The sequence below is a fragment of the Protopterus annectens genome, chromosome 11.part0 (assembly GCF_019279795.1).
Source record: "Protopterus annectens isolate FY-2018-M chromosome 11.part0, PAN1.0, whole genome shotgun sequence".
Taxonomy (NCBI): Eukaryota; Metazoa; Chordata; order Ceratodontiformes; family Protopteridae; genus Protopterus; species Protopterus annectens.
Window position 1 is genome coordinate 1,484,207,233 of NC_056745.1, and position 12,484 is coordinate 1,484,219,716.

General features: G+C 38.5%; 1 protein-coding gene across 1 annotated transcript in view; it reads right to left on the reverse strand.

Annotated features, from left to right (window-relative positions):
- The window catches only part of TUBGCP6 (tubulin gamma complex associated protein 6), a 1,304,734-nt gene that overhangs the window by 666,490 nt on the left and 625,760 nt on the right, over window positions 1-12,484 (reverse strand). The window contains exon 16 of the mRNA XM_044088793.1: window positions 5,904-7,314. Within this exon, the coding sequence (XP_043944728.1) occupies window positions 5,904-7,314 (1,411 nt within the window). The remainder of the gene's footprint in view (window positions 1-5,903; window positions 7,315-12,484) is intronic.

Consider the following 12,484-nt stretch of genomic DNA (forward strand, 5'->3'; position numbering starts at 1 on the left):
AGCAGGCCTATGCCCAACATGGATGACACATCTATCCTGTAGAGATGGCAGCTTGTGCTTATAAGTTCTGACATTTCACCCCAACTTCCACGGTAACACTAAACGTTATGAACGGCTGCAAATGCGTACTGTGCTGAGGAGACTAACGAAGAATTCGAAGTTTATACACACATCTTACATCATGCAGCTGTTGGTGACATTCCACCTAGGACAACATCTGGACTACACACAGGTTACATCATGCAGCTTCTGGTGACATTCCACCTAGGACAACATCTGGACTACACACACGTTACATCATGCAGCTGTTGGTGACATTCCACCTAGGACAACATCTGGACTACACACAGGTTACATCATGCAGCTTCTGGTGACATTCCACCTAGGACAACATCTGGACTACACACAGGTTACATCATGCAGCTGTTGGTGACAATCCACCTAGGACAACATCTGGACTGTACAAACGCTCCACTTATTTTTCTAAAAGCCCGAAAACTATAGTGGGCTAAGATGCAAAAATGCTACAACTAAATAGCTAAAAAACTGGTCTGATATGCAGAAAAGTGTAGTAGTTTGGTACGTACATATCCAGGTTCTCTACAGAATAAAATAAAACAGGATTTAGTGATCCAAGGGATACAAAATCTCCAAGCTCTGTCAGCAAGTGCTTTCTGTGACTATGAGCATTTCCAGAAACAATGAAATCCTACCCCAGTTCTATGTAAACAAAAAGTCTGCAGCACTGACAACTAAAGAACTGACAAAAAACTTTTGAGTGTGCAACACTAGTGACGATGACGACGCTCATGTCTTGTGCACAGCTTGGCAAGCGGACATCATGGACGCTGCTCTGCTACTCTGAAATGCAGTTACAGATGGTCAGAAAGAGTCCTGGACTTTGAGGCTCAGAAATGTGTTTACAGAAGAAAAATCATAGCTCCACGGTTCTGTATACCTGCAGATTTGTCCATGAGTGACCCATTTAAATGGAACCACTGCTAACATGCATCTTGGCAAGCAATTACGATCTTTATTGCTTTAAAGTCCCCCGCTCAGTACCTGTCTGCACATATTAAATCTTTAAATGTGGTTTAAAGAACTTTCTGACAATGCTAATTATGTAATAGACAATACTAATGACTAATTATTTTTATTTATTTACACTTTGTTGACTGGGTCAATTCCACTAAGCCAATGGCGTCTTTTCAGGGGAGACCCAAACTGGTATTCATACTGACTAGGGGAATTTGGCCAGTGTACTGGAGAACTTCCCCATCTCTTTTTGAACCACTAGGTGGTGCCAGAAGGCTGTCACTAGTGCTTGGAGAGTTTCAAGATGAAAAGTAAGGAGAAATCTGTCTTGAGTGCTGTTCTACAGAATACTGAAATCGCACAAATGGACTCTGTAAGGGAGGAAAGGAGACGGTGGTTACAGAGCTGCAGGAAGGAAATCTGGAAACTTCTGTGTTGCTGGAGATGACTCAATATGAGCCAAATGCTGATAAGGAAGTAAGCTGGTGTATTTTGGTGAAGGGCATGCTGGCAGAATTAACGCCAGATGAATCAGGAAAGGAGATGGATTACCAGAAGGTACTGACAGCAGTTTGGGAGTAAGCTTAGCCACTGGAAGAGCTCATTTTCAAGACATATCCCTGCAACAGGGTGTTTGTGAGCAGTAAAAAACACTTACATATGCAGAAATAGTAAACAAAAAATATGCTGTGACTGAAACTGAAAGTAAACAAACTGATGTTACAACAAAAAGTAGAACAGAATACCATGACTAAGAATCAAAACAAAGAAAAGTAATTATTAACAGGTATGAAGTTATAAAAGTTTTATTTTACCTTTAGAGTTTAAAGTATAGGACATAAGAACTTTAATACACTTAGGAACAGAAAACTTTTGTGAAGTTACTTGTGAATAATTTACTTGGAAAAAAATTATGAATAAAGTAGAGAAAAAACTCATCTGCACCATGGAATGGGTCTATTTTTCAGAACTTGGAACTACTGTTACAGAAGAAAATCAGTGTGCAGTTCAGAACATCTGATATGGAGGAACATGAATTGAAGACTCTTCTATTTGTAATAAAGTGCAGGAGATAAAAAATGCACGATGAAGGACATGTTTGGACGGGGGGGGGGGGTATGGGTGCCACCAAATTGTGCACAAAGGACTAGAGCTTACTTCAAATGCACTCATCGCGAATGTAAAGTGGGGAACAGTGAGGTAAGAGGTCAACCTAAAGCGTGTGTTTTGTGGGATAACAAGCACTCAGTGCAAGACTGTAATAGAAGATGTGGGGAAATGGGTCATAATACAAAAAAAAGGTATGCCAAAAGGTAGAAAATACAATGAATCTAGATATTTTTGGTCTGAATGTCCTTTGCTACAAAAGGAGAATTAGAAGTAGTAATAGAAAATATTTCAGAAGAAAGACAATCTGATGGCAATATATATGAAGATACTGCTGGGGAAGGCATTTTGGGGGACACAACTGAAGAAGATGTACTCAGTATAGAAAAGGATGATGTGAATCGGATACAAAATGTTTTCAAAATATTACAGTGCAACTTAAAAAACGGTTTGCAGTATTAGGAAGGGAAGAAGGGGAACCGGTGACAGGAGAACACCACAAAGAAAATGGTAATCAATCAATTGGGGGAGGGTGCCGAGAAAGAAAATAAAAATAAAGACTAGAAAAATGAACATTTCAAGAAAGGAAAGGGACGACTTAGGAATTTTATCATTAATGGTAAATAGCATTCAAAATATGAGAGGTGCAGTAGTGACTGAATGGCGTAAAAAACAAGTATGGATCTGATATGATTGTAAGGAACCGAGGCAATGAGGTAAAGAGATTACATGGTCACTGGGGAGAGATGCGTGTTAAGGAACTGGAATCTTTTTCAAAAGGGAAGACATAAAGATACTGGATGTGATGGTAGTATTACATGGAAGACTAGTGGCTATGTGATACAAGGAAAAGGGAGAAATGTACAAAGGTTTTTGCAGTTTATGCATACACCAATATGACAGAACGAAAAAGATCTTTGAGGAACTCCAAAACGTTGCCATGTTAAAAATCTTAATTATTATGGTGGGAGATTTTAACTGTAATTTGAGAAAGGAGAGGGGAAAATACAAGATATTAAAGTAATAAAAGAAATTATAAGCCATGGAGTGTTAAAAAAGGAAAAAAATAAAGAGAGGACATATAAAAATGGAACTTTCAGAACTGAAATTATGTGGTGCAGTCAAGAGATACAAACAAAATGATACGTGAGGTAGAAATGCCTGAGTTTTCATATCACAGAGCGGCATAGTCTAGAACAGGAGATGATACAGAAATAATAAATGAAGGGAAAGGAATAAAAAGATTTACTGGACAGATTGCTAAAATAGGATGGAGAAATAATATTTTATGGCAACAGCATATGACGAGAACACATTATGGAAACTGGACAGATTGCTGGTGTACTTCTAAACAAAAATACAAGAAAATATTTTGATTGTAGAAAATAGTGAAGCAAAGTAACGAGTATGTAATGAAATCATAAAAAGCAGAAGGAAACAAAAGTGCTGACAGAATAAGAAAAACTGAAAGAAAGCTGTATGAAAAAACATAAAAATTAAAATGTTTAGATAAAGATAGTTTTTGAAAGAAAAAAGGAAAAGAGATTAAAATAAGACAAGGAATAATGGATGCAATGTTTGACAAGGAAGAAAATATTACATACTGTCAGAGAGAAATAATGGACATTGTGGAAAAGTGTGGATGTATGAAAAGGCACGAGTACAAGAAGTGGTGCGGCTTGTAAAAACGGAAAATATTAAGAGGAGATCACGATAAAGAAATGGAGGAAATAACAAAGGTAAGAGGGGGAGGATCAGCGCCCGGAACACACGGCTTAGGTTATGATTATAAAGAGAAATGAATATTCTGTAAAATATTAAATGAGGTCATAAGGATAGAGAAAGCAATAACTGATGGAGGGGTTTGTGGTGGAATAAAAAATGAAAGAAAATACACTAAAAATGGAGACTGATACTATAAAATACAGAATATAAAATCTTTATGAAAATACAAAAAAAGGATGCAGAAGGTTTTGGATGTATTATAGCAGAAGACATTTTTGGAATCAAAGGGGAGAAGTGAAGGAAATCTTAACAGTAAAAGAAGTAACAGATATGATTTTGAATTAAAATAAGTAAGGAATCATTAAAATCTGACAAAAAGCAAAGGGTCTGGCGAAACTAAGAAAACAGGTGGAATATGTTATACTAAGAGGGGATAAGTGTATTAGCAGTGAAATTTGGAGGGTATGAAAATCTAACAGAACAGTGGAAAATAATGTTAGAAGAAATAAAATATTATCATGGTAAAGTATATATATATATATATATATAATTTGGGACTATATATAATTTGGGACTAAAGATGTTTTTATCTAAAATGGTGAAAGATATGTTAGAAATATATACATGTTTTAATTTTATCTGGGGATCAAGACAGAATCCAGTGAAAAGTGGGGAGATGCACAATAAAAAAGAAAGCAGTTTGAACCTAGCGTTTATGGATTTTTTTGAGGTGAAATCAGAGATCTGCAAATGATGGGGAAAATGTTACACGTAAAGCATGAAGAGGTATGGAAATATGAGGGAGGGAAAGGAATTGGTAAACAAAAGAGAAGAATAAAATAAACTTCTGGAAAGTGAAAGTTAATGAAACTGATAAGAAGAGAAAATTATGATTTAACAATATTATGGAGACATATGGCATAACCCTGAAAGGAATTAAAAGAAGATGCAAAAATGCGACAAAAAAGGGAAAAGTTTCAAAAATATTTATCAAGCAGGGGATTTTCTGTGGAGAGTTTAGTTAACTAAGTTACCAGTTAAAAGTAACATAAAATATAAGGTACTGAAATAAAGTTTAAGGAATGTAAAAAAGAAACAACAAACACTATTTCTATTTTCTTAGAATGTAAAAAAAAGTTCTGGAAAAGTGTTAAATAGGACTATAAATGGAAAGGATTTAAAAACAAAAGGGATATGATATTATACGGAAAATATCAGAAATTGAAAAATGGAACAGAATACTATTTGTAGTGATCTGGAGATTATGGAAAAGACGATGCGATGGATTATTGTACAATAAAAAGAGAAGATGTGCTACATGAAATAAAAAGATGTTTTCAAAGAATGGTGCTTTCCTCCTTGGCTACTGCTGTTAAAATTCTTGTTAAGATGCTTCTCCTTGTTTCTTTTTTAAAAGAACCTTTATTAAAATGATTTAAAACAAAAAACAAAATAAAAGCTACAACCTAACCAGATCTGAAGAAGGTTGATAAACCGAAAGCGCTCATCTCTCTTTTTTGTGTTACAACGCTAACTTTCAAATGGTTAGGTTTGTAGCTGAGCTACTGAAACTGCTAACTTCCATATTTCTCTTAATGTACTTTTTCTTAAAAACCTCCTTTGAACCTTTCTCTCCCAAAACAAACTGCACTACCAGCTGCGGTTACACTTATTGACAGGTATGACTACTTCTGATTGAAGTATTCCCAACACAATTATTTCACTTGACTGGAGTAACGAAGTATAAACACAGATGATCTTTCAACAATAAGAAATTAGAACTACACAAAGTATCGACAGAGCCTAATGCTGAAAAGATTTGATTAGCTTCTCTCATTCCACACCCCATTCCTTAAATCTAAAATCCAAACCATTTATAATTAGCGGTTTCATTTTTATATAGCAATCATATTAAGCTGTACAGCTAAAAGTAAATTATATCTACAGTTTATCAAGCTGTATGCAGTGGATTGTTCTTAACTGCAAATAATGACATACAAATCACTTTCAATAAAAGAAAAAAATGTTCTACTAACCTGGTAGTTTAATGTTAACCAAGTCTGTAGACAAAGCATCTTGTACTTCTGTCTTGTATTTCTCCTCTGTTTCCTTTTTATTTTCTGATGCAGCCAAGGGTGAAGTACATTCAATTAAAAGGCCTGTTTTCAGGTTTTCTTCTGGTGTAAAAGTTAATTTAGTACCATCTTCAGCTTTAGGGTGTGAAACCTCTCCTGCACCATACAACAATTGCTGAACTGTAGAGTCAGACGGATGTCCATAACTAAATACCTGCTGAGACACTTCATCACATTCCACGTTAGGTATCTGCTCCAGGAAACCATGGCCAAAAGGATTCCTAACAGGAGCTGAAATCTGTGCATCTGAAACCATCTCTCCAATTTTAATATGAGACTGTGAGGCATGACCATGAATGTTCCATCTGGGTCTAGATGATTTTTCATTTGCGGTGTACTCACCGATTTTGATATGAGACTGTGATGCATGGCCATGTATATTCCATCTAGGTCTTGTTGTCTTAGATTCAGATACATACTCACCAATCTTAATGTTAGCCTGTGATGCATGTCCATGGATATTCCACCTTGGTCTTGCAGGCACAACATCTGAGGCATACTCACCAACTTTGATGTGAGCACTGGATACATGTCCATGAACATTCCATCGAGGAACACTTGGCATGACATCAGAAACATATTCTCCAGCTTTAATATGCGAGTCAGATGAATGCCCATGAATATTTGATACTGGGTGGAATGCCTCAACATCTGATGCATAATCACCTACTTTAATGCTAGAAGCAGAAGGATGTCCATGAACGTTCCAATGAGGCCTTCGAGACTCCACGTGTGAAATATTTTCACCAACCTGAATATGGCCTTGTGATACATGGGGACGAGTAACTGGTCTGAGAACAGTATTAAAATCATAATCATGACTCCCCAATGGGGGGAGCTGTTTTTCTTTTGTTTGTGAACTCTCAATCAAGTCTGAACCAATTTCTAACAAAGCTGCTTCTACTACAGACGTACGTTCACTACTTTTAGATGTTTCAGTGTGTGGCATTTTGGGTAGAAAATCAGCAATATCTAGATCAAGTAAAGATACGGCTGTGTGAGGCGGTGCGCTGCTACTGCTGGGTACCTGCTGAGATTCCACTGTCCTTATCAACGGAGATTCTGTACCTGATTCAGAGTCCCTCTGAATCGGGCTTTTTTCGAAGTGCAGCAGATTTAATGACTCATCTAGTGTAGATACTGCACTCTGTTCTGTAGTTGGGAGGTTGTGTTCAAACTCCTTGGCCACTGCGTTGCTTTGTTCAGAGCTCTTGGGCATTTCTTTGCTAATGTCAAAATATATTAACTGCAATGACTCATCCAGGATAGCTTCCTTCCTCATGACAAAAGTTTGCTCTTCTCTAGACAGTGACTACAACAAAAATAAGGAAAACTTGTCAAAAATAATCAGGATTCTGGTATAATATATTATTAATTATAAAATCAAAAGTCTGTCATGCTCAAATCTTCAGGAAAATTCTTGTGCAATACATGACTAATTATAAATAAAAATGTTTGGAACACTCAGTGCAACTCTTACTTGCCTACTGTTTTATTCTGAGAAAATAATCTTTCACTCAATAAAATAGACCCTCGCATGTAGCTGGCCATTACAAATTACTAATGTGCTCGAGGTCCCAGGTTCTTAAGACATGGTAGAGCACTGCCTGTTATGGATGAATGCCATGACACTGCAATGTTAGATCAAGCAACGACACCGAACCATCAATGCTTTTGGAGTAATTTTCAAACAGTACTACTCAAATGAGCAAAGTGGTCAAACAACGTGCCAAGTCACCATCCGCATCTCAATCAATCCGTTTGAATTACTAGGACAACTAGGTAAAATGCAGCAGTTTTCCCTCTGCTATCCACAATAACAACAGCAGACACTGGCGTTTGCAATGGTTGCCTCCAAAGCCACCACATAATTTCATATTTGAGCAGACAGCACTTTTTACCTCTGTGCTTCAGCTGTAGAACCAAGAAGTCCAAGTAACAGTTCAAACAGTTAATTCTTAGTCAGTGCCACAAGTGCATTTGGAAAAAAGGCAGGCTCTGAAACTACAGAAAAATAACACAAATAGGCAGCCACAAGCTTTCACATATACTACAAATATTTCCAGTATTTGTTTTCATACAGTCTGACACATCTTAAAGAAATTCATTACATCATGTCACAATACACTTTCTATTGGATAGTATTTTTTCTTATTTTTGCTGTTACAACACTTTTATCAAAATAAGGACAGGATCTCAGTCTACAGAATATAAACAGACCAAATTAATGCGAGTAGAAGTAACTAGTCCCTGCTTTAAATGCATCTCTGTTTCTCTTAAACCAGTTTTAAAGTGCAAATGGATGCAACAATGATTTAAGTTTATTTTGCCTTTCAGTAATTCTGGCACTTTATCTATATCCAATAAAAAGTGCACTGTCCTGTGATGTCAGAGAGTTAAAGATCACTTTTTGTGAAACTAAATACCTGAACAAATGTCTACAGTATATGAAAGCTTGAATTTGTACACTTTATTACTAAAATAAAGTGACTGCGTTTTGTAGTTTCAGAACCTACCTCTGTTTATCATTTACTTCATGACGATAAACAAAAACTGTGGCATTAGTGTTGCCCCTTCCTTTTACATCACAGGATACATAACTACAATCTTAGTTGTTACAGGTTCTGTCTCTCTGACCTTAATCCTTACTCAAAGGATTATCTTGGCATACCTCTCAACTATGCAGATTTCTGCAGAATGTCCAGATTTTTGCTTCATATTTTTGGTCCATTCTTCATAAACTTGTGGTTTGCTGGAAAATCACTGGCAAGTCATTAAAGATTGAAGTCAGAAAATCATGACAGATATTTGAGTTTTAGACATCATACCCTATGGAAAATTTACGCTAACACCAAACCTGTTATTCTAACAACTTTCTAACTTTGTAAGAGCAGTATTTAAAAAACTGTCCCTATTTTGAAGCCTTGGTCCCCCTTTACTTATGGCTTTGCCCAGATTTCTTGCTCTAAGAGGTTGAGAGGTATGCATCTTGGTGGCAGAAACATACTAAATCTAAGCTCGTTTCACAAAGTTTCATCTCGTTATCTTGCTACAAACTTTCCATTTCCACGGTTTCACTGTTGTAGTGCTGCTATGACTTCCCAAAGCAAACAGCACACACAACTCGCACCTTTTTAGTTATCAACTGCAGGTTCTGGCAAGGAAGAAAATGTAGCCTTAGAAAAAAAGTCTGAAATGAAAAGGGCAGGAACATTAGTCTCAGCCATATTAGATATAAAATAAATAAAATAAATTAACTGTCGATGAATTGGTTACTGAACAATTCTGTTTTACAAAAATGTAAGTTAAGAAACTGAGCAACGTCTGATCAAATGTGTAATCCTAACCATGTACAAATGTGAAAAATGTAGTCAGAACTGGAACACCAAATTATCTGGGGAAAGATATGTCAGATGGGAGAGATGGCACTGCATTATATATGCAGTTACCCCTTGTGTCATGTCACAGAGGCTATTCAGACCTTGCTATGGTAGAGGGAAGTCCTACTGCCTACCAGTGGGACTGGTGAGCATTGTACTGCCTATCTAACACTAGAGGAGTGGTTTCCAGCTCTGAAATTTTAATTTTATTGGCCATTTAGGGTTGATTTCTATCCCTTTCAACTTTCTGGCATAAATGCGCGCATTTGCGCACTGTGGGGCTAAGGTTAAACTATTCCTGGTGCCAGAAAAGTCTGCTCTTCGAATTTTCCCTTAGAACTAGCTAGTTTATCAGCAGTAGCATTAACATCTGTACACCTGTGACTAGCACTTGCTCTAAAGCTTGCTAAAAAGCACCAGGAAGCCTTAACTTGTTACAAGCACTTGCCTCTCCTTGTTAATAAGGAGGAAATAGTTGTAGGCACTAGACAGCTGACAACTGCAAGTACCTTGCCAAAAAATAAGGGAAAACGGCTCTTGTACTAGACAAAGAAAGCATCTAACCAGGCATGTCCAAGGGTCAGCTTCCGGTGATTTCTCCTGTTCACCTGGTGAATCTGGGCATACTGGGGCAATTCGGCCACTGCCTCATGTACACAGACAAAGTACAGTTTTGTACCTACCATAAATGTAGATGTCCGATAGATATGCAACTGCAGTCATAACATATGGGTTGTCCTGCCTCAGGCAGCCCTCGGTCGGCCGGATTCCAAAGTCTGGGTCCGGCATCGGCTGTTGTCGCCTCCTCTCCGACGTCAGAACGGCTGGAGTATAAAGGCATCGGCCGACGCCATCTTCTTCAGTGTTTCTTGCCCCAGATGCCAGGTGCCCTCCTAGGAAGGCTAAATTTGGTGAATGGATAAAGAATTCCAGACATGCACAACAGTAATAAACAGATACACCATAGAGATACCCCCAGCTAATAGGAATGGGGTAGTGGACCCATAAAGAAGTTTGCAGAGGGGTAGGAGGGTGGGAGAATCCGACTGCAGTTGCATATCTATCGGACATCTACATTTATGGTAGGTACAAAACTGTACTATGTCCTTCAAGAATGCAACTGCAGTCATAACATATGGGTTGAATACCATAGCCAAGCTGGGGGTGGTTGGAACTAAGAAAGAGATGGTGTAGCTAAAATGCCCTGCAGGACTGCCGAAGCAAAGCCTGCTCGGGATCTGGAGTATAAAGGCAGGTTGTAGTGCTTGGTAAATGTATGCACGGAGCTCCACGTAGCAGCCTCTAGAATGTCCTTTGTAGCCACTCCTCTTAGGAAAGCTGTGGATGTGGCTATAGCTCTGGTGGAGTGTGGCCTAATATTGGCTGGCACACCTTTTCCATGAAAGGAATAGCAGAATCTGATGCAGTCTCCAATCCATTTGGAAATTGTTTGTTTGGAGATTGCTTTTCCTTGTACTCCAGCAGCATAGGCTACAAACAGTTGGTCAGACTTTCTGGTGGCCTTAGTTCTGTCCAAGTAGTAGCGTAGTTGCCTGTGTATGTCCAAAGTATGCAGCAGTGCTTCCCCCCTGTTTTGAGGATTGGGGAAGAAAGTAGGCAGGTGAATGGCTTGATTTAGAGACACCCTGGAAATTACTTTTGGCATGAATGAAGGATTGGTTCTTAAAGAGACTCTGTCCTGATGAAAAATAAGAAAAGGAGGTACTGCCATGAGTGCCTGTATCTCCGAGACACTTCTTGCTGATGTGATTGCCAATAGGAAAACCGTTTTCCATGAGAGAAATTGCATTTCTGAAGTTGCTGCTGGTTCAAAAGGAGGAAGAGTTAATTTTTCCAAGACGAAGTTGAGGTCCCATGCAGGTACTGGTGGTTTCCTGGGAGGTTTGATATCCTTTATCCCCCTTAGGAACTGTCTTAGCAACGGATGTGAAAACACAGGTGGATCACAATTGTATTTTGCTGAGATTGCTGAGGCATGAATCTTTATGGAAGAATATGAGAGACCAGTATGAAACATTTCTGCCAAGTATTACAATATCTGAGGTATACTCAATACTGTTGTATCCTGACCCCTGTTAGCATTCCAGATGATGAATCTCTTCCACTTGGCTGAATAGGTTTTTCTGGTGGAAGGTCTGCGTGCTTCCAGTAAGATCTCTTGAACTTTTTTAGAAAGAGATATCGGAAGGAGTTATGGTAACCTCCAGGCTGTCAGATGCAATGTTTTCAGGTTTTGATGAACCATCCTGTAATTGTGTTGTGTTAGAAGCAGAGGCCATAGGGGCAGAGGCCACGGTTTGGTCCGAATTATGCTCAACAGCAATGGGTACCAGTGCTGCCTTGGCCAGTCTGGAGCTATCAAAATGCCTGTTGGTTGTTCTGCTTTGATCTTCAGTATCATCTTGGTCAGCAGTGGTAGAGGAGGGAATGCATAAATTGTTAGGGACTTCCAGCTGAAGGAGAGAGCATCCGTTTTCCAGGCTAGAGGATGGTGGGTCCTTGTACAGAACTTTTCCAGGTGATGATTCATGTGAGAAGCAAAGAGATCTATGTCCGGTCTTCCCCATGTCCTTGTTATTTGTGAGAAAATGTGAGGATGCAGCATCCATTCGTGTGGATCCAAGAAATTTCTGCTCAGCTTGTCCGCCAGTACATTGTCCTTGCCTGGCACAAACTGGGATTGCAAATGTATCTTCAGATTTAGGGATTTTTCCCAGAGAATCATTGTTAGTCTGCAGAGGGGATAAGAATGAGTGCCTCCCTGCTTGTTTATATACCACATAACAGTGGTGTTGTCTGTCCTTATTAGCAAATGTCCTTGTTGAAGTGATTTTTCGAAAGTCTCGATTTCATGTATCACTGCCAACATCTCTTTTTGGTTTATGTGCAGATGCCTTTCCTTTGGTGTCCATTGACCTTGAATGCATCTGCCCTCCATGTGCGCCCCCCATCCATGGTCTGAGGCGTCTGTTGTAATCATTTGACCTGCTTGAGGTTTGTTGAAAGACATGCCTTTGTTTAACTGACTTGCTTGAGCCCACCACAAAAATTCTCTTTGCAGACATGGAATGAGTGGGATTA